Below are 22352 nucleotides of genomic sequence, written 5' to 3'. Positions count from 1 at the left end.
TTTCCCTTAAGAAAAAAAAAAAGAGAGAGAGAGGGAGGTGCCTTTCTCTGAAGGGAGGAGAGAACTTCCACTTTGACTATGACCTTGTCTAAATATGATCAGAGTCAGCGAACTTGGAAGGCTTCCATAGCCTTGGCAACTCATGACGGGAGCCTAGGGTGGTTACTGACGCCATAAACTAGAGTGTCAATTTGTTGGGTCAACAACAGGAGTCACTGTACACTTGCTCCTCATGTGGGATCTCTGTCCTTAATGTGCTATACATTGTGATTTAATGCTATAACTAGTACTCAAACAGTATGTTTCACTTTGTGTTTCTGTGTGGGTGCAAACTGTAGAAATCTTTACTTAATATATACTAAATTGATCTTCTGTATATAAAGAGAATTGAAAATGAATCTTGATGTGAATGGAAGGGGAGAGGGAGTGGGAAAGGGGAGGGTTGCGGGTGGGAGGGAAGTTATGGTGGGGGAGAGCCATTGTAATCCATAAGCTGTACTTTGGAAATTTATATTCATTAAATAAAAGGAAAAAAAAAAAAAGCTAACCCAGTGGCCGGCGTTGTGGCGTAGCTGGTAAGCCACCGCCTGCAGTGCTGGAATCCCATATGGATGCCGGTTTGAGTCCCAGCTGCTCCACTTCTGATCCAGCTCTCTGCTGTGGCCTGGGAAAGCAACGGAAGATGGCCCAACTCCTTGGGCTTCTGCACCCGTGTGGGAGACCTGGAAGAAGCTCCTGGCTCCTGGCCATTGCAGTCAATTGGAGAGTGAACCAGCAGATGGAAGACCTCTCTCTCTCTTTCTCTCTCTCTCTGCCTCTTCTCTCTCTTTGTAGCTCTGACTTTCAAATAAATAAGTAAATGTTAAAAAAAAAACCGAAACACTAACCCAGGTCCCATCAGCAATCTCAACTGTTAATATATAAAAATAAAACTGTGCTCCTAAGCATTGATTCAAACCATTGTACCCAGATCCTGTGTCAGAATATTGGGTCGCTAAGACAAACAGAAACCCTGGCCAATGGCTTTGATGAAGGATGATCCCAGGACAATGTATATAATATCCTTTGCAGCAAAAATCATGAAGTCAGGCAATCCTGATCTGCCTGACTAGTTTAGCATTATTTACTTACAAAGTATGTTTAAAGCTCATTCTAGATCAGGTATTGCACCCATAATCCCAAGAAATTGTTCAATTTTAGCACAATGAGTTCCTGCTAGAGCAAGTAAGAAATCATCTCTCAAAGCAAAGAGTGATGGTTTATCATCTTCTACAAGTGAGGAAAACATCAGGAGGAGGAAACAACTACTCCTAAACTCCCCATCAAATCCAATGGCTGTCTTCATAGTCTCGGTTGAAAAACTCCATGGTTTTCAATTTCCTAATTTGGAGAATACAATTTCAAGGTGTCTGTCAATGTCAAGAAGAGTTCTCAGGCTGGTGCCGTGGCTCACTAGGCTAATCCTCCGCCTGTGGCGCCAGCACCCTGGGTTCTAGTCCCGGTTGGGGTGCGGGTTCTGTCCCAGTTGCTCCTCTTCCAGGCCAGCTCTCTGCTGTGGCCCAGGAGTGCAGTGGAGGATGGCCCAAGTGCTTGGGCCCTGCACCCGCATGGGAGACCAGGAGGAAGCACCTGGCTCCTGGCTTCAGATCGGCGCTGGCCGTGGTGGCCATTTGAGGGGTGAACCAATGGAAGGAAGACCTTTCTCTTTGTCTCTCTCTCTCTCTCTGCCTGTCCAAAAAAAAATATATATATATATATATGCATATATATATATATATATATATATATATATATATATATATAAAGAAGAGTTCTCAGACTTTTCTTTGCCATGGCCAGTAAACTCCAATCCTTCAATAGGACTCTCTCCTTAATTGCTTTCTGAGCATGCTGCTGGTAATGCTTGAAGAGTTTAATGCCCGATCCTCAGAGCTGTCCCTCTTGCAGAACCTCTCAGCAAAGCAGTGACTGAAGCACAGCTTGTACTTGTACTTCATATCTGCACATGCCTTTCTGATCCTGTTCATGGCAGTGGTTGCTAGGGCTGCAGCAGCAGGCAGATCAGAATTTTTTTTTTTTTTTTTTTGACAGGCAGAGTGGACAGTGAGAGAGAGAGGCAGAGAGAAAGGTCTTCCTTTTTGCAGTTGGTTCACCCTCCAATGGCAGCCGTGGCCGGTGTGCTGCGGCCGGCGCACTGCGCTGATCCGAAGCCAGGAGCCAGGTGCTTCTCCTGGTCTCCCATGGGGTGCAGGGCCCAAACACTTAGGCCATCCTCCACTGCATTCCCAGGCCATAGCAGAGAGCTGGCCTGAAGAGGGGCAACCAGGACAGAATCCGGTGCCCTGACTGGGACTAGAACCCGATGTGCTGGTGCCGCTAGGCAGAGGATTAGCCTGTTGAGCCAGGGCGCCGGCCCCAGATCAGAATTTAACATACAAATTTTTGGAGGGCCTAGTCCAACCCCTAACAAATGATATGAAGGAAGTATTTATCATGTTTTTAAGATCCGATAATAGCATTGAGTTAGACTCCTCATCTTTTATATACACATGTTAAAATATTTAGAGATAAAAGAAGACTTAGGGATAGTGGGTAGGACATGGTTCAAAGAAAATTGACCACTTTTTGGTAATGATTGAAACTGAGAATGAGGATCTGGCATTGTAGCGCGGCTGGTTAAGCTGCTGCCTGTGACACCTCCACTTCTGATCCAGCTTCCTACTAATGCTCTAGGGAAAGCAGCAAAAGAGGGTCCAAGTACATGGACCCCTTCCACCCATATAGGAGACCTGGATAAAGCTCCTGACTTTAGGCTGTTGCAGCCATTTGGAGTGATTCTCTCTCTCTGTTTCTCTCTCTCCCTCTCATTCTGCCTTTCAAATAAATAAATAAATAAATAAATAAATAAATCTTTTTTAAAATGTTGATTACTATAATATACCTAAAAAGATCAACCCAGTCATTTTATAGTATAGAGTCTACAGAAACAAAAAAACTTGCCCAGTGACATAAGTGATTTAGTGACACAGCTGGGATTTCTGTCATTCTAGTACGCTTTCCACTGTAATATAATGCCCATCTTATTTATTTTAAAAAATATAAAAATTATCAGAGAAATGACTACTTTCAGAATGTGAGCTGTGTTTTACTTACCATTTTACTTACTTGTATTGTGAAAAGGCTTTTTATTTTCTTTTTAATAAAGAATACAGTTAATTTATTAACTGTTGATACAAATTTTGTATGTTGACGATATATATATGTCTCTGTATACACACACATACATACTCTCCAATACTAAGTGATGTATCCTGGCTCAAAAGATGAGCACAATGAATTTCAGAGCAAGAGATGTCTTACAGCTAATTCTGTTTTTTCTTTAATGTATTATAGTTGAAGCTTCTTGTCATAATGGGGATGAAACAATTGAAACTATTGAGGCTGCTGAGGCACTCCTAAATATGGATTCTCCTGGCCCTATGCTGGATGAAAAACGAATAAGTAAGTAGTTAATGATTATTCTTGTTTTGCAGAGTTATTCTTGCCATCTCTCTCTGTTATATAGTAAATATAAAAAGATCAGAGACCATATTTTATATTTTAAGGTACAGTACTAGTTAAGGAACATTTGCTAGAGTGTTCAGTTAAAGACTTTTCATTTAAAGGATGAAGACTTCAGAAATAAAAAAATATTAGTTATCAAATAGTGGGTTTTGCAAATTTTGCTGTCTAAATAAGATCATGGGTGAAAGTATCAGTGTGTTTAGGTCCTAATCTCTTGTTTAGTTATCTCTGTAGATACTAATCAATAAATAAAATCACCATTGGAAATTTTATTAACACTTCATGACATAAAATTCACTGCCACATCACTGATCTGCTTTTAAATCCATGTTCTTCTTTAATTTTAAAAATAGTTACTTATGTAAATAATTGCAAAAGCAAAAAATAAAGACCATGAGAGTGACAGCAAAATGTTCTGAAAGCAGTGAGTACTCTAGTTGGTGACATCTGAGACAGTACTCTAGTTGAGGAAGTGTCTTGACTTGGATTGTAAATGACAAGCTTTTAATAGGTAGAGGAGACAGGAAAGGGCATTCAAATTAGAGGGAACAGGTTGAGCCCGAGACACAAATGTCTCAAAAAGATGAAATAGTTGAGCAAAGAAATGTTTTTGTTGAGCTGAAGTAGAAGCTTCCTGGTGGATGGGAGATGAGATGGAAAGACAGGCTTGGTTTAGATTATGAAAGCTTTGAAAACTTGGTTTGGAGTTTGGGTTGTTTTTATCCCCAGTAGTCTATGGGAAGATGTGTAGATTTTATTGTTAAGATTTTCATGTGTAAGGTTTTTGTGTAAAGGAATATTATGGCCAGATCAGACATAGGACTCAGAGTATAACTATGAAGCAGCAGTACGAAGAACGAGAGGAGATAGACAAGTTAGACTGGAGATAGAAAGTAAAGTAAGAAAGATAATGAAATAGTCCTCTCCAGTCTGGACTGATTTAGATACTTGATTTAGGGCGGAAGAAATAAAAGCAAGGGGTTGATTTCAAGATTTTATTTCTACTTTAGTCTTCATAGAAACAGGAACTTATTTCATGAAATTATTTTGGTTTGCAATACACCATAGATTATAATTAGTTGATCTTATTTCCTCTAGATAATAATATATTTAGTTCATCTGAAGATGACATTGTTGTTGCCCCAGTCACCCATGTATCCGTCACATTAGATGGGATTCCTGAAGTGATGGAAACTCAGCAGGTGCAGGAGACATATGTGGATTCACCAGGAGCCTCATCACCAGAACAACCTAAGAGAAAGAAAGGTGGGTAGTTTATCTGTTTAGGGCATACAGTCAAACCTTGATGTTGTAATCTAATATCATATATTTTCAAGGATCAATTTTTTTTTAAGATTTATTTTATTCATTTGAATGGCAAAGTTAGAGAGGGAGAGAGAGAGATCTTTCATTCCCTGCTTCACTCCCCAAAAGGTCACAACGGCCAGGGCTGGGCCAGACTAAAGCCAGGAGCCAGGAGCTTTTTCTGGGTCTCCCACGAGTGTGCAGGGGCCCAAGCACTTGGGCCATCTTCTGCTGCTTTCTCTGCTTATCAGGGAGCTGGATCAGAAGTGGAGCAGCTGGAACTGGGACCAGCACCCATTTGGGATGCCAGCTTCGCAGGTGGTGGCTTTACCCACTATGCCACAATGCCAACCCTATTAAGGATCCATTCTACACCAGTTAAAATGTATTTAAGAAAAAATTGAGGGTACAACACATACATTAAGAGGCAGTTTTTCATATTAGAGTCTTTTTTTTTTTTGACAGGCAGAATGAACAGTGAGAGAGAGACAGAGAGAAAGGTCTTCCTTTGCCGTTGGTTCACCCTCTAATGGCTGCTGCGGCCAGCACACCACGCTGATCCGAAGGCAGGAGCCAGGTTCTTCTTCTGGTCTCCCAAGAGGTGCAGGGCCCAAGGACTTTGGCCATCCTCCACTGCACTCCCGGGCCACAGCAGAGAGCTGGCCTGGAAGAGGGGCAACGGGGACAGAATCTGGTGCCACGACTGGGACTAGAACCCTGTGTGCCGGCGCCGCAAGACGGAGGATTAGCCTATTGAGCCGCGGCGCTGGCCCAATATTAGAGTCATTTTTAAAAAATGCTTATTTTCAGCTTCTTGAAAGGCAGAGCAACAGAGTGAGAAAAAGAGATCTTCCATTCACTGGTTCACTACCCAAATACCCACAATGGTCAGGGCTGGGCAGGCCAAAGCCAGGAGTCAGTAACTCCATCCAGGTCTTCTATATGGGGGGCAGGGGCCCATGTACTTCAGCTGTCTTCTGCTGCTTCCCAGGATGTATTGGCTGGAAACAAAGTAGCTGTGACCTAAACTGGCCCTCCCATATGGGATGTTGAAGGCATCTGAAGTGTGGACTTCACCCACTGCATCACAACACCTACAAAGAATGATTTTATCTATTTGAAATATTTGATCTCACAGAAAACAGGTTTAATAAAAAAAACAAACAAACTAGAAACCCTTTCATCTAGGCTCAGAAAGAACTTAGGGGTAAGGGCAGATGAGCTCCCTCCGAAAAGGAATAGTTTGAAAGCCACCAGTCTGTGCCGGGGATTCCAATGGAAGATTTCAATGAATTTAAAGTTAACAGGTAGGAAATTGAAGAGGAAAATGTTGCAGTGTGTTACCTGGGAATTTTTAACTTTCCACAAATTTTCATTGTATTGATGATTCTGTTCCTGCTTGTGTAATCTTTGTTTGTTACAGCACCAACCACCAGTAACCTAAGTTTACATGAAAGTAACAGAAATTCCAAGAGTCAAAAATGAAGAAGAAAGTGAAAATAGTGTGAGCCGACATTGTAGCAGCTCTGAAGGGTTGAAAAGGATTTGCTAAAAGACAAATTGTTGCCCGTGAAGAGGCAAAAGTGGAGGTCTTAGACCTATTTAAGATGGGTTATTGGATAGAGACCACAGCATCTAACTGGAGCCCTATAGCTTCAAGGGTGAAAAATTCTACCAGTTGACACAGAAAGATGTACAGGAAGTTTGTATTTCTCAGCAAGGGTTCTGAGTAGAGAAACTAATTCTTCCTTTGAGGATTCAGTAATCCTAGACTTCAACATTTTAGGAACTAGCCAACAAATTAACATAAGAATAGTCCAAGAGTAATAATGACTTTGGTGCAACAAGTACGAGCTCTTGTAAAACTACCCTGATGATTTATATATTCACCTAGGCTGCGTGGAATTTCCTCAGATAAAGTGCTGTTGAAGGTATCACAGAATAGATGAGGATACTTCCTGACTGAGAAGCAGCAGACATAGAAATCTCTAGGATTAGCTCTCTTAGAATTGAATAGAATTATGTGTTAGAAACTGAATATAATTACAGTTTTTAAAGCAAAAGAATAAAAACATGGTCAAAGAGTAAGATTATTAAAAAAGACTGGGGGAACTTCCTTTTTTGGTCAGGATGTAATAACAGAACATGGATTTACCTTTTTACCTGAAACTACTAAAAACTCAGACAAAATATAATGATATTAAAGAAATTAGACATCAGTCAGCAGAGGCCAGCAATCCCTAAGAGACCAGAAACAAATGAGTTGAGCCCTACAGTTGCCTCATTTTACTCCACCAAGAAAACAATTTTGGGGGAAAATTTTGTCAGTTTCATAAAAATTTTAATGTATAAATAGCATATGACCCAGCCATTCTGCTGTTAAATATTTACCCAAAAGAAATGAAACCATATGTTCATAGAAAAACATGTACACAAATAATCTTAGCAACATTATTTGCAATTGCCTCAAACTGGAAATAATATAAATGCCCATCAGCTGCTGATTGAGTAAATGTGTGGTATATTGGTAGAATAAAATACTACTCAGTAGCAATAAAATGGAACATACTATATTAAAGACTAACATTCTTTTTAATTGTGATATTGTTATGATAAAGAATGACATCTCATATGGGCAGTGTTTCTTGTCCCAGCTACTCTACTTTCCATCCAGCTCTCTCTGCTAATGGCCTGGGAAAGCAGTGGAAGATGGTCCCAGTGCTTGGGCCCCTGCACTGTTATGGGAGACCTGGAAGAAGCTCCAGGCTCCTGCCTTCAGATCAGCTGGGAGTGAACCAGCTAAAGGAAGACCTGTCTCTCCTTCTCTCTGTAACTCTGCCTCTCAAATAATTTTAGAGAGAGAGAGAGAAGAGAACTTACAGAAATGAAAAATGAAATGAAAAAAATCATGCATGGGTTGAACAGCAGATTAGTCACTGTTTAAGAATTAATGAACTCGGGGCCGGTATTATGGCATAGCAGGTAAAGAGGCTGCCTGCAGAGCCGGCATCCTATATGAGCGCTTTGATTGGCTCAGCTCCAGCTTGGCTCAGCTTCAGCCATTGCGGCCATCTGGGTAGTGAACCAGTGGATAGAAGATCTCTCTCTCTCTCTCTCTGTCTCTCTTCCTCTGCCTCTTTGTAACTCTACCTTTCAAGTAAATAAATAAATCTTTTTTTTTTTTTAAAAAAAAGAATTAACTCTAATATAGGTCAGATGTGGAGTACAAAATATATTGAAAAATATGAAAGAGAGACATGGGGAAATTGAATGAAAAGGTCTATATATTTAATCAGAGTTCCAGGAGGAAGGAATATACTCATAAAAAGTGAAGGGGCAATATTTAGACAGATATTGACAATTTTTTTGAATAATGTTAAGCCTCAGCATTTTGGATTCTGAATATTATAACAACAATAAATCCAGGCCTAGAAAGCAGAAGATGGCCCACGTCTTTGGGTTCTTGCACCCAGGTGAGAGACTCAGAGAAAGCTCCTGGCTTCTGGCTTCAGATCAGCTCAGCTCCAGCCATTGTGGCCATTTGGGGAATAAACCAGCAGATGAAAGACCTCTCTCTCTGCCTCTGCCTCTCTCTAGCTTTGCCTTTCAAATAAATAAATAAATCTTTAAAAAATAAATAAATAAATCCAGGCCTAAATACATTGATAGTAACAAACAAACAGAAGGGCATAATACCAAAAGTCTTTTTCTAAGTTTCCTCAAAAAGAAGAAAGAAGAGACAAACCAAGGAGAAGCTATATAACTTGAAGAGGATTTTATTTAGATTGGCAGCTTAGAAGTTTCCAATGGATGCTGGAAGGATTGGCTATCTTCAAATTGCTGAGAAGAAATAACTGTCAACCAAAACTCCTATACCTAATCAAGTTATAAATCTCATGAAGCCACATTGCCACCTTGAGTACTAAGGAAAATGATGGGGAGAATGGACATTGAATGTCCTACTAGTAGTGTCTGTCCTGAAACCCATAGAGGAAAGCAGTGACAATCAAGAATATACTGCCTATCATAAAAAGCAAGTTAATAGCCTAAAATAAGAGATTAGGAAGTTACCAAAATCTTGGCTTCTAACACTTATGAAACGCAATCAGCTAGAAGAATCTACAACTTGAATATATTCTCTGCTGATGTCTACAGTGATGAAAGGTGAGATACCTGGCTGATTAAGATACTTTGAGCAGTGTTTTAAAAAATGTTTTTATTTATATATTTTCATTTGAAAGTCAGAATGACAGAGAGAGAAAGAAAGAGAAGAGATCAAATCCTCCATCTGCTAGTTTACTTCTCAAATACCCACAACAGCCAGGGCAAGGATAGACTAAAGCACAGGAGCCAGAAACTCCATCCCAGTCTCCCATATGGGTGGCAGGGACCCATGTACTTGAGCCATCACATGCTGAGTCCCAAGTGCATTGGCGGAAAAATGGATCAGAAGTGGAGGCAGGACTCGATCCCAGGCACTTTGGTATGAGATGTAGGTATCCCAAGTGGTGACCCAACTCACCGTACCTCAATACCAGCTCCCTCTATTTTCTAAAGATTTACTAACTTATTTGAAAGGCAGAGTGAGGAGAAAAGAGATGTTTTATCTGCTGGTTCATTCCCCAAGTGACTGATAACCTGGGTTGGGCTAGGCTGAAACTGGGAGCCCAAAATTCCACTTAGGTCTACCATATAGGTGTCAAGGACCCAACCACTTGGGCCATCATCCATTGCCTTCCTAGGCACATTAGCAGGAAGCTGGATCAGAAGTGGGTTAGGTGGGACTCAAACTGGCACTCTGATATGGGTTGTATGCATACCAAGAGGCAGCTTAACCCACTATGCCACAGCACCCTTCCTCCCATTTAAAAAAAAAAAAATGTTTGGCAAGCTTAGGATACATCTGAGGAATGTCTTTTTTGACCTTTTTTTTTTTTTTTTTTTTGCCTTACCCTCATTTACTCAAATGACTTCAAATATGTTTTCCTGTTCTGTTTCAGAGAATGGATTTTAACCAAGCTTGTGATTTTCAGCTCTAGATGTCTGTGTTTTAAGCCAGAATTTACACTTATGGTCCAGTCCATAAAATCAGCTTCAAGAACGTTGGGATAGGAAGCAGTAAATTAGAGAATTAAGTCTGTTCATATTGCACTGTCATCTCAACTAAACGCAGGCAACAGTACTACAAAGCCATGGTTCTAGATAACTGGCCAAAAATCACAAAACAAGGCTTCAAGAATAGTTGATTGACTCAGACTAAGGCTATTGGGTATGCTTATTTAGTGATGGATAACCATTATGCTTGCATTCTGTATTAGTCAGTTTTATATTTTTACAATAAAACACCTGAGACAACTGAATTTATAGAGAAAAGGTTTATGTAGCTCACAGGTTCAGAAGTTCAGAGTCCAGCATCTGATGGTGGTGATGGAGGCATTCGTTTGGCTTCTGATAAGTGCAGTAAATGGCGATGTAGTGGAGGAGAGCACTTGTTGGAGCCAATGATTACATCTTGACCAGGGTGGGGAGCTGGAAAGAGAGAAAGACACCAAGGCCCCACAATCCTCGTTGAGGGCATACTCTAGTACCCTAAGGACTTCCTACTAGGCCTCATTTCCTAAAAGTTCCACCTCTTCCCCCAGCACCACTTTGGGGACCAAGCCTTTAATACATAGGTCTTTAGGGAACATTTAGCATCTAAACCATAACATTGGGAATTGAAAAAGATAGAGAAAAATGAGATGTTTAAAAATACACAATAAAGGTCCAGCACCATGGCATAGTGGGCTAAGCCTCCGCCTGCGGCACCAGAATCCCATATGGGGGCTGGCTCAAGTCCTGGCTGTTCCTCTTCTGATCTAGCTCTCCGCTATGGCCTGGGAAAGAAGTAGAAGATGGCCCAAGTGCTTGGGCCCCTGCACCCACGTGGGAGATTGGGAAGAAGCTCCTGGCTCCTGGCTTTGGATCCGCTCAGCTCTGGCCATTGGGGCCATTTAGGGAGTGAACCAGTGGATAGAAGACCTTTCTCTCTGTCTCTCCTTCTCTCTCTAACTCTACCTCTCAAATAAATAAAATCTTTAAAAAAAATACCCAAGAAAGTAAAAGTTATATAGCTTGCCAAGATTTATCTCACGTATTTTCTATACCTGTAGAACTTAGGGGAGTTTCCAATATTTAAGAACTAACTGTGGCCGGCGCCGTGGCTCAATAGGCTAATTGAGCCGCACACCGGCTCAATGGGCTAATTTTGTGCCGGCACACGGGGTTCTAGTCCCGGTCGGGGTGCCAGATTATGTCCCGGTTGCCCCTCTTCAGGCCAGCTCTCTGCTGTGGCCCGGGAAGGCAGTGGAGGATGGCCCAAGTGCTTGGGCCTTGCACCCCATGGGAGACCAGGAGAAGCACCTGGCTCCTGCCATTGGATCAGCGCGGTGCGCCGGCCGCAGCACGCCTACCGTGGCGGCCATTGGAGGGTGAACCAACGGCAAAAAGGAAGACCTTTCTCTCTGTCTCTCTCTCACTGTCCACTCTGCCTTTCAAAAAAAAAAAAAAAACTATATGCAGAAGTGTAGTTAATCAAAAGGCTAAAAATCCATTTCTTGTACTATAATAAGCTTATTTGAGAGGTCTTGGAAAACGTTCATGGAAAGTTCCTGTTAGGAAAATACTGCATGGATTTCAGAATTTTTTGCACCAAAGGAAACTTGAAATAATTTGTTATAATGTGTCTGACCAATATCTACTTTGAGACACTAAGAAAGGTAAGACATCTGTTTGAAGAGACCGCTGTTAATGAGCAATGTGTATTCTTCTAGTATTGAAGCAGGAACAAACATCAAATTTATGGTATGTGTGGATGGGAGAATGGTGAAATCATCCATGTTTATGAGGCCTTTGTAAGGAGAAAATCTCAAAGAAATTTATAAATTGATAACTCATTATTAAGAAAGGATGAGGGGCTGATGCTGTGGCACAGTGGGTAAAGCCGCCGCCTGCAGTGCCAGCATCCCATATGGGCGCTGGTTCGAATCCCAGCTGCTCCACTTCCAGTCCATCTCTGCTATGGCCTGGGAAAGCAGTAGAAGATGGTCCTAGTCCTTGGGTCCCTATACCCGCATGGGAGACCTGGAGGAAGCTCCTGTCTCCTGGCTTCGGATTGGTGCAGCTCCAACCATTGCGGCCGCTTGGGGAGTGAACCAGCGGATAGAAGACTCTCTCTAACTATGCCTTTCAAATAAATAATTTTTTTTAAAAAAAAGGATGAGATGGCCGGCACCGTAGCTTAACAGGCTAATCCTCCGCCTTGCGGCGCGGGCACACTGGGTTCTAGTCCCGGTTGGGGCGCCGGATTCTGTCCTGGTTTCCCCTCTTCCAGGCCAGCTCTCTGCTATGGCCCAGGAAGGCAGTGGAGGATGGCCCAAGTCCTTGGGCCCTGCACCCCATGGGAGACCAGGAGAAGCACCTGGCTCCTGGCTTCGGATCAGCGAGATGCGCTGGCCGCAGCGGCCATTGGAGGGTGAACCAACGGCAAAAAGGAAGACCTTTCTCTCTGTCTCTCTCTCTCACTATCCACTCTGCCTGTCAAAAAAAAAAAAAAAAAGGATGAGATGATGTTGAAGTTGTGAAGCTCAAAACTGCAGACCATCCATGTCAATTTGTGAGGAAAAAATTAACCTTGTTCATACCCTAATTGAAGAGGACTGGTAATTAACAGCAGAAATGCTAGCCAACATGATAGAATTCTCAGTTGGTCTGGCTTATACACTTCTGACAGATTAGAACAGACTTTCTGCTTCATGGTACCAAAATTTGTGCCCAGAGGAGCCACAGATAAGAACAGAGCTTTCAATAGAAATTTTCATTGAGTGGTATCAGATACTGAAACATTTCTTCAAAGAATTGTAACAGATGAAACATGGCTTTACCAATGTGAACGTGAACACAAAGCGCAATCAGAGCCCAGTCAAAGCAAAGGCAGCTGGTCAAGAGCACATGTCATGACAACAGTTTTGTGGGATGCTCTGAGCAAAATTCTGCTTAGAGACTTTCTGGGGGAGTCAAACATTACCATCTGCTTATTCTGAGAGTTCGTTTTTTAAAGAAAGCTAAAGCTTTAGCAGAAAAGTATCTGGGAAAGCTTTCCCCTGAGGTTTTCTCACCACCAGGACAGTGTTCATGGTCATTGCTCTGAATAAACAAGGGACATATTTTTTCGATAGTTTCAATGCAGAGCAACATCTGAGACATCTACATTCCTGATCTGGCTTCTTCTGACTTTTTGTTTCCTAATTGTAAATCTTCAGTTATGGGGCTGGTGTTGAGACATAACACTGGCATCCAGTATGGGTGGCAGTTCAAGTCCTGGCTGTTCTACTTCATATCTGGCTCCCTGCTAATCTGCCTGGGAAAGCAGAGGAAGATGGCCCAAGTGCTTGGATCCCTGCCACCCACATGTGAGACCCAGAGGCAGCTCCTGGCTCCTGGCCTTGGCCTGGTCCAGCACTGGCCATTGTGGCCATTTGAGGAGTGAATCAAGGGATGGAAAATCTATCTATCCCTCTCTCACTCTGTAATTCACTCTGTAATCTACTATCCTTTCAAATAATAAATACATCTTTTTTAGAAAATTAGAAATCTTCAGTTAATAATGTGAAAAAGATGGCATTGATACAAATTAAGTTCCCAGCACTTTCTTTCTGGTATAATTGCTTATAAAGTGTTTTCAGTTTGCTGTAGCTTGTGTTGAAAAATAAAGTTTGTATTTTTTATTTTTATTTTAAAATTCCATTTTCCATTCATTTTTTGAAGTCTTCTCATATAACTAGTAGGCAGACTTACGTGCTCATTTTATAAATACCAGGAGTGTTCTCCAAAATGTTACGAAAGCATTATCAGTATGGTTACCTCAGAAATAAGTTAAAGGACCAGCATTGTGGCATAGTGTATTAAGATGCTACCTGCGACACTGGCAATCCCATATGACCACTGGTTCGAGTCCTGGCTGCTGCACTTTTCGATCCAGTTCCCTGCTAATGGCCTAGGAAAAGCAGTGGAAGATGGCCCAAGTGCTTGGGCCCCTACACCTATGTGGGAGATCCAGAAGAGTCTCTTGGCTCCTGGCTTCAGCCTGGCCCAGCGTCAGCTGTTGTAGCCATCTGGGGAGTGAACCAGCAGTTGGGAGATCTTTCTTCTGTCTCTCCCTCTCTCTATGTGACTCTTTCAAACAAATAAATACAACTTCAAAAAAAAGTATAGTATTTTAAAGTTAACTTCATTTTCATAGGTGAGCTAAAATATTTCTTATATAAGAGGGTTTGTGAGCTGACCTACATGGTGTTAGTTTTTTATTGGAATTATTTTTCTGTCAGCTAACAGCATTATGAGACCTGTATATAAATCATTTGACAGTTGAATTTTTGGATAAGTTATAAAATAGTTAAATGGTCCAATCTCTTTCACTTTAGAGGCCAAATACTTATGCAGAGCTGTTCTGATTTCAGGGAGGAAAACTAAACCACAACGACCAGATTCCCCAACCACTACACCAAATATATCTGTGAAGAAGAAAAACAAAGATGGGAAGGGTAAGTACGACCATAATCCCCAGCACTGTTTGCAAGTCAAATGGTGTTCATATTGCTTTATAGTATCTTCATATTAAGTGGAAACTACCAGCTTTCTTGGTATAGTACATTAAAGTGGAACTTACTACTGCCACCTGCTTATAACATACGATTGTAAGTGTCTGAACAGTGGCCTGCTAATAAAGTAAGTCAAGAAATCTATTTGGGTGATTTTAATTTACCCTTCAAAATAATTCATTTTTTGATTTATTAATGGGGCTCTTGGACAAATTCAGCCAGATTAGATTTTCAGTTCATAGATTTTTTTTGAAAGGCAGAAAGACAAAGAGTGTGCTCCTTTCTGCTGTTATTCCCCTAATGCCCCCAACAGCAGGGACTGGGCCAAGGCTGAAGCTAGGAGGTAGGAATACAGTCCACATCTCCCATGTGAGTGGCAGGAACCCAGTTGTTTGAACCGTCATCTCCTGCCTCGCAGGGTACACATTGCCAGAAAACTGGAGGGTGGGCACTGAACCCAGGCTCTCCAGTATGCAGTGCAAGTATCTTAGCTGCTAGGCCGAATGCCTGCCTTTCACTGAGACTTTATTATGTTATCTTGAAGTTCTAGGATTTTTATAACTGTTGCTCAAATACAAATAAAACTGTTCTGGCTGATATGCTGGCTCTACTATAAGGAGGAGAACTATTGAAAGGTTCTGTAAATCTCTTTCATGTTTCCTCTATGTGATGGCTCTTAAAGATGCAGAAAAAATTACCTCAGAGTGCTTTCTTCCTGAATTATCACAAACTTAAATGATAAGATAGCTCTGTCTGGACACGTTATGTGGTAATAAAAAAAAAGATCATTGTTAAGATCTTAGACTCCAAAAATGATAACTATCATATCACCAGAATTAACTGAGTTACGTAATATTTTTGTATAAATATAGATGGATTTATTATAAGATTTTCAATTCTGTTTTATTGTGCTCTTTTAAATGAGAATTTGGTCATTTCAATAGAAATTATTTTTATTTTAGGAAACACAATTTATCTTTGGGAGTTTTTACTGGCCCTGCTCCAGGACAAAGCTACCTGTCCTAAATACATAAAATGGACCCAAAGAGAAAAAGGCATTTTTAAATTGGTAGATTCTAAGGCAGTATCCAGGTTGTGGGGGAAGCACAAAAACAAACCTGATATGAATTATGAGACCATGGGAAGAGCACTCAGGTATGTGAAGTTTTTCTAGTTTATCATGTTAAGAGTGTCATTTCATAAATCCTGAAAAAAATGGATAACTTTTTAAACAGTAAAAAAATAAGCAAATGGTGAATTTATTGATTGAACTGCCAAAATTGAAATATTATTGAAATTAGTATGCACTTAAATTGAAATGTTATTTTTTTTAAAGACCTGGAGTTATTTTTTATTTTTATGGTTGATTTATTTATTTGAAAAGCAGACTTACAGAGAGAGGGAGAGACAGGGAGAGATATTGTCTATTGGCTGGTTCACTCCCCAAATGGCTGCAATGGCCAAGACTGGGCCAGGCTGAAGCTTAGAACCTGGAACTCCATCCTGGTCTCCTACATAGGAGGCAAGGGGCCAACCACTCAAGCCATCTTTTGCTGCTTTACCAGGCACATTAGTAGGGAGCTTGATCAGGAGTGGAGCAACTGGGATTCAAACTGGCACCCAAATGGGATGCCAGTGTCACAGGTGTCAGCTTTATCCACTGTGCCACAAAGCCTGTCCTTGAAATCTTACTCTTTTTTTTTTTTTAAGAGTTATTTTTATTTGAAAAGCAGAGTTATGGAGAGAAAGGGGGAGAGACACAAAGAGAGATCTTCCTTCTGCTGGTTTGCTCCCCAGATGGCTGAAACAGCCAGGGCTAGGCCAGACTGAAGCCAGGAGCCAGGAGCTTCTTGCAGATCTCCCACATGGGTGCAGGGGCCCAAGCACTTGAGCCATCTTCCACTACTTTCCCCAGGTCATTAGCAGAGAGCTGTATTGGAAGCCATATGAGATGTCAGCGTTGTGTATGTTGTGGCTTTATGGCTTTATCTATCGTGCCTCATTGCTGGCCTCAAAGGCTCATGTGTTTTGAGCCACTAAATTCAGCATGAAGTACAAATGGTGGTAATGCAAGAACTTAAAAGGAAGATATATATTTAAGTGAATCTGAGATATGATATTTATTAATAGTGGAATAAGTTAAAGCTTTAAGAGTAATGATAGTTATAAAGTGTTTGTAATTTGGCAGTCTTAAACTTGTTCTAGTTTTTGTTTTAACTTTTTAGATTCTTGTTTCATTAAAATCAGTGATTAAATTTGGATCACTTCATTATTTAATCCTATACAAAAAACTGAATCAAATTTAACAGATAGGGATGTTACAGGAAGCTATGGAGGTGATACAATTTCTTGAAGTTTGTAGGAGGTTTTTTTTTTTTTTATCTTAGCAAGTTAATAGAAGAGTAGAGGAAGGAAGAAAAGTGAAGGGCTAGAATAATCCATATACTACAGTTTCCTAATTAAAATTGCTTTTAGATTTAGTTGGCAATTTAGATTTAGTTGTAAGGACTTTATTCTGTACATAAATTGTATGGATATCTTATATAAAATAACTTCCTCATTTACAGGTCTTATTTGACTCCAACTTTATAAAGTTTTGTATATGATTAGCAAAATTTGATATTGTTGAATATTATTTGTTTGATTAAAAGTATTTATGATATTATCTGCTTTGAATAGGTACTATTACCAAAGGGGTATTCTGGCAAAAGTGGAAGGCCAGCGCTTGGTGTATCAGTTTAAAGAAATGCCAAAAGATCTTATCTATATAGATGATGAGGATCCGAGTTCCAGCATGGAGGCTTCAGATCCTTCACTATCTTCAACAACCACTTCAAGTCGGAACCAAGCAAGCCGATCAAGAGTATCTTCAAGTCCAGGGGTAAAAGGAGGAGCCACTACAGTTCTAAAACCTGGGAATTCTAAAGCTACAAAACCCAAAGATTCCATGGAAGTTGCACAGCCATCAGAAGTTTTGAGGACAGTGCAGCCCTCACAGTCTCCATATCCCACCCAGCTCTTCCGGACTGTTCACGTAGTACAGCCAGTACAAGCTGTCTCAGAAGGAGAAGGAACCATAACCAGTAGCATGCAGGATGAAACATTAAATTCTTCTGTTCAGAGTATTAGGTGAGAAAACAAAAGCTACAAATGCATATCACTGTATAATGATGTTTCTAATCAAAGCTGTAAGTGGGTGAAACAGGCAGGCATTGTGATGTAGTGTGTTAAGCTACCACTTGGGACACCTGTGTCCATAATGGAGTGCCTAGTTTGAGTCCTGGCAACTCTTGGGCTTCCCTCCAGTTAGCTTCCTGCTAATGCATCTGCGAGGCAGTGAATGCTAGGCCAAGCCCTTGGGGTCCTGTTATTCCTACGGATGATCCAGATGGAGTTCATGTCTGCTGGCTTTAGCTTGGCCTATCTCTGGCTGTTGCAGGCATTTGGGGAGTGAACCAACAGATGAAAATTTTGTCACTCTGCCCTTTACCAAACAAACAAAAATTCCTAAAAATTTCTGATGAATTATAAATTACCAAAATCATAACAGTTGATTACAAGCAGCTTAGGAGATTTTTTTAAAAGTAGCTAACTGGGGCTGCCGCTGTGGTGTAGAAGGTAAAGCAGCTGCCTGCAGTGCTGGCATCCCATATGGGCACTGGTTCAAGTCCTGGCTGCTCCACTTCCAGTCTAGCTCTCTGCTATGGCCTGGGAGGGCAGTACAGGATGGCCCAAGTCCTTGGGCCCCTGCACCCACATGGGAGACCCGGAGGAAGCTCCTGGGTTCGGATCGGCATAGCTCCAGCTGTTGTGGCCATCTGGGCAGTGAAAACAGTGGAAGGAAGACCTCTGTCTCTCTCTCTGCCTCTCCTTCTCTGTGTAGCTCTTTCAAATAAATAACTAAATCTTAAAAAAAAAAAAAATAGCTAACCATAATGTAACCTATGATATGTAAAATAACCAGACACAACTGATGAGTTAATCATTAAGAAAAATAATTTAAAATTTCTGTAGATGGAAAAGGCTTCACGTTTTATTTCTTTTTCATTTTTTATCCCTGTATTTTTTTATTAAAGTTATTTTCGAGAATTTATTATCAATATATTTACAGCATAGCTATTTTAACTAAGTCTACATATTTTTTGATATGGCAGTCTATCACAAGGAAAGGACATCTTTTTTTAATTTGAACAAAGGCATTGAAGTCTTAGTGGTAGTAATGAACAATATGGAAAATTTTCAAATACATTATTGCTTGTATCACACCTCAGAGAAGGAAAGAGACAGATGAGAGTTGTGTGTATGAAAGAGTTGTATCTACCCATAATTTACGGTTATAATAGTAAACATCTGTTTTTAGCTCAAGTTCTTCAGGACTTACATTTTAACGGCCAGACACATAAGCTCTGCATTCAGATGGCTTCTTATTTTTTACCAACCTTTTTTTTTCTTATGTAAAATGGAGATAGTATATGTATAGGATGGCAAGGCTGTACATGTTTATGGATGCAGTCTGTGCTAACTGTATGCCAAGTACTGTTTTGTCTGTATGTACATGAATATAAACTTTTGGCATGGGAATCCCTTAGAGCTTTTTAATTTAAAAATGATGTTTTTGAGGCTGTGAAAATGGTGATTACTCTGATTTGATCATTATACAGTAGGTATGCATATCAAATTATCATACCGTGCTCCACAAATATATACAAATCCTATGTACCACTAGACATGTTTTTCAAAACATGGTTTCTAACTCTAGGGTTGGGCATCATACCCAGACTCACATTCTACCCAAGTTACCATGATTCAGATAGGCACTATGAAAGGCAGGTACAGAATATTTTGAAAAATCTCCTGGGGGCTGGTGCTGTGGCTCAGCAGGTTAAAGCTGTGGCCTGCAGCGTGGCATCCCATATGGACACATGTTTGAGTCCTAGCTGCTCCACATCCGATCCAGCTCCCTGCTAATGCGCCTGGGAGGGTGGTTGGGCTCCTGAACCATGTGGGAGATGTGGAAGCAGCTCCTGACTCCTGGCTTTGGCCTGGTCCAGCCCCAGCTGTTGTAGCCATTTGAGGAGTAAACTTGTAGATGGAAGACCTCTCTCTGTGTCTCTCCCTCTCACTGTCTGTAACTCTGCCTTCAAATAAATAAATAAATAAATAAATCTATCTTAGGCCAGCGCCGCGGCTCACTAGGCTAATCCTCCGCCTTGCGGCGCCGGCACACCGGGTTCTAGTCCTGGTTGGGGCACCGATCCTGTCCCGGTTGCCCCTCTTCCAGGCCAGCTCTCTGCTGTGACCCGGGAGTGCAGTGGAGGATGGCCCAAGTGCTTGGGTCCTATACCCCATGGGAGACCAGGAGAAGCACCTGGCTCCTGCCATCGGATCAGCGCAGTGCGCCGGCAGCAGCGCGCCTACCGTGGCGGCCATTGGAGGGTGAACCAACGGCAAAGGAAGACCTTTCTCTCTGTCTCTCTCTCACTGTCCACTCTGCCTGTCAAAAAAAAAAAAAAAAAAACTTAAAAAAAGAAAAAAAAACCCAAGAAGCTCCTGGCTTCCAAAGTAATTCTGTTTACTACCAACTCATTCCTGCTTGCCCAATAACATGACTAATCTGGACCTTTATTTCTAACTATTATTACCCTGCCCACCTATTAAATCTGTTACCTAACTTAGATTCTCTTCTATCTCTGTCATTTGAGAGAGGTGTTAGTATACAGCTGTTGGCTGATGCTCACAACAGTCACTTGGGGGGCATCTGAATTTGGGAGTCAGTGTCCTACTTGCATGGTATGATTTAGTCATCCTGTGCCTTCCTACATCCTTTGAGTTGCTGTGGATCTTCATCTTTCCACCTAGCCTACCTTCTCCAGAATTTTATTTCCTCATATGTGTCAGACCATGTAACTGTAATTTGGTAAAATATAGCTTTAGTAATAATGAACAGTGGGTTTATGGGGACAAATCTAGTTGCTAGCCATCTGAAGTAGTAATCAAGTGCCTTTCATAAAATAACTTCACAGAATTCAGAGAAAACAATTGAAATTCAGATGCTGAGTTTTTGTTTTTTTAAGATTTTATTTATTTGAGAGGTGGAGTTATAGACAGAAGGAGAGACAGAGAGAGAAGTCTTCCCCATTTGCTGGTTTACTCCCCAAATGGCCGCAATGGCTGGAATTGGGCCTATCTGAGCTGATCCAAAGCCAGAAGCCTGGAGCTTCTTCGGGGTCTCCCACATGGGTACAGGGAGAAAAGCACTTGGACTATCTTCCACTGCTTTGCCACGCTATAAGCAGAGAGCTGGACTGGAAGAGGGGCAGCCAGGACACAAACTGGTGCCCTTATGGGATGCTGGCACCATAAGCAGAGGCCTAGCCCACCACTCCACAGCACCAGCCCCCAGATGCTGAGTTTTCAGCTGTTTGTTTTAAACATTGATTGTGGTGGCTGGCACTGTGGCACAGCAAGTTAAGCTGCCATTTTAGCACTAGCATCCCATACGGGCACCAGTTCCAGTGCTGGCTGCTCCATTTCTAATCTAGCTTCATACTAATGTGCCTGGGAAAGCAGCAGAAGATGGGCCAATTGCTGAGGCCCCTGCACTCACGTGGAAGACTCCAGTGAAGCTCCTGGCTTTGGCCTGGCTTAGCTCTGGCTGCTGCAGCCATTTAGGTAGTGAACCAATGGATGGAAGATCTCTCTCACTCTCTCCCTTGGTCCCTCCCTCTCTCCCTCCCTCCCTGTAATTCTGATTTTCAAATAATTTTTTTTTTTTTTACAGGCAGAGTGGACAGTGAGAGAGACAGAGAGAAAGGTCTTCCTTTGCCGTTGGTTCACCCTCCAATGGCTGCCGCGGCCAGCGCGCTGCGACCGGCGCACCGCGCTGATCCGATGGCAGGAGCCAGGTGCTTATCCTGGTCTCCCATGGGGTGCAGGGCCCAAGCACTTGGGCCATCCTCCACTGCACTCCCTGGCCACAGCAGAGAGCTGGCCTGGAAGAGGGGCAACCGGGAAAGAATCGGTGTCCTGACCGGGACGAGAACCCGGTGTGCCAGCACTGCAAGGCGGAGGATTAGCCTATTGAGCCACAGCACCGGCCCAAATAAACATTTTTTAAAAATTTATTTTAAGATTTATTTATTTGAAAAGCAAAGTGAGAATGCTAACTTCCATCTGCTGGTTTACTCCCCAAATGGCTGCAATGGCCAGGGCTAGACCAGGCCAAACCTAGGAGCTTAGAGCTCCAGCTTGTTCATCCATATGGGTAGTAGGGGGTCCACCTACTTGGGCCATCTGCTTCTGCTTTCCCAATCACATTAACAGGGAGCTGGATCAGAAGCAGAGCAGCTGGGATTCCATCTGATGCATGATATGGGATAACTGCTGTTGCAAGAGGTGGCTTAATCCACTGCATGATAATGCTGGCCACTGTTTTATATTAACAATGGCTATGTCTATAAATTTAACAACTGTAAGGTTTTTAAAAAAGATTTTCTTGAAAGGCAGAGTGAGAGAGGGGGACACAGAAAAAGATACTCTGTTTGCTGGTTTACTCCTTTAATAACCTGAACAACTGGGCCTGGTCCAGGCTGAAGCCAGGAGCCTGGAATTTCATTTAGGTCTCCCACATGGGTGTCAGGGACCCAAGTCTTGAGTCATCCTCTACCACTTCCCCAGGCACATTAGCAAGTAGCTGGATTGGAAGCAAAGCAGCTGGGAATCAAATGGTGCCCAGTATGGGATGTCAGCATTGCAGGCAGCTGGTTTGCCCACTGTACCACAATGCCAGCACCACAGCTGAGAGCCTTTTAGATTGACTCACATCATTTATGTGCCTTTTTTCTT

At 41.8% G+C, this 22352-nt stretch overlaps 1 protein-coding gene and 1 pseudogene across 7 annotated transcripts in view; one reads left to right on the top strand and one right to left on the bottom strand.

Moving 5' to 3' along the window:
- ELF1 (E74 like ETS transcription factor 1) overlaps positions 1 to 22352 on the top strand; it is a 116311-nt gene that overhangs the window by 91963 nt on the left and 1996 nt on the right. For all 7 annotated transcript variants that reach the window (XM_062194107.1, XM_062194106.1, XM_062194102.1 and 4 more), the window contains 5 exons: positions 3394 to 3501; positions 4663 to 4830; positions 14367 to 14450; positions 15470 to 15662; positions 17187 to 17636. In XM_062194107.1, coding sequence (XP_062050091.1) covers positions 3394 to 3501; positions 4663 to 4830; positions 14367 to 14450; positions 15470 to 15662; positions 17187 to 17636 — 1003 coding nt within the window. The remainder of the gene's footprint in view (positions 1 to 3393; positions 3502 to 4662; positions 4831 to 14366; positions 14451 to 15469; positions 15663 to 17186; positions 17637 to 22352) is intronic.
- Positions 1811 to 2027, bottom strand: LOC133762319 (TP53-regulated inhibitor of apoptosis 1-like; annotated as a pseudogene).

Source organism: Lepus europaeus, chromosome 6 (genome assembly GCF_033115175.1).
Source record: "Lepus europaeus isolate LE1 chromosome 6, mLepTim1.pri, whole genome shotgun sequence".
NCBI lineage: Eukaryota > Metazoa > Chordata > Mammalia > Lagomorpha > Leporidae > Lepus > Lepus europaeus.
Note: the sequence above shows the minus strand (reverse complement) of the source record. Positions and strands in the feature narration are given on the sequence as shown.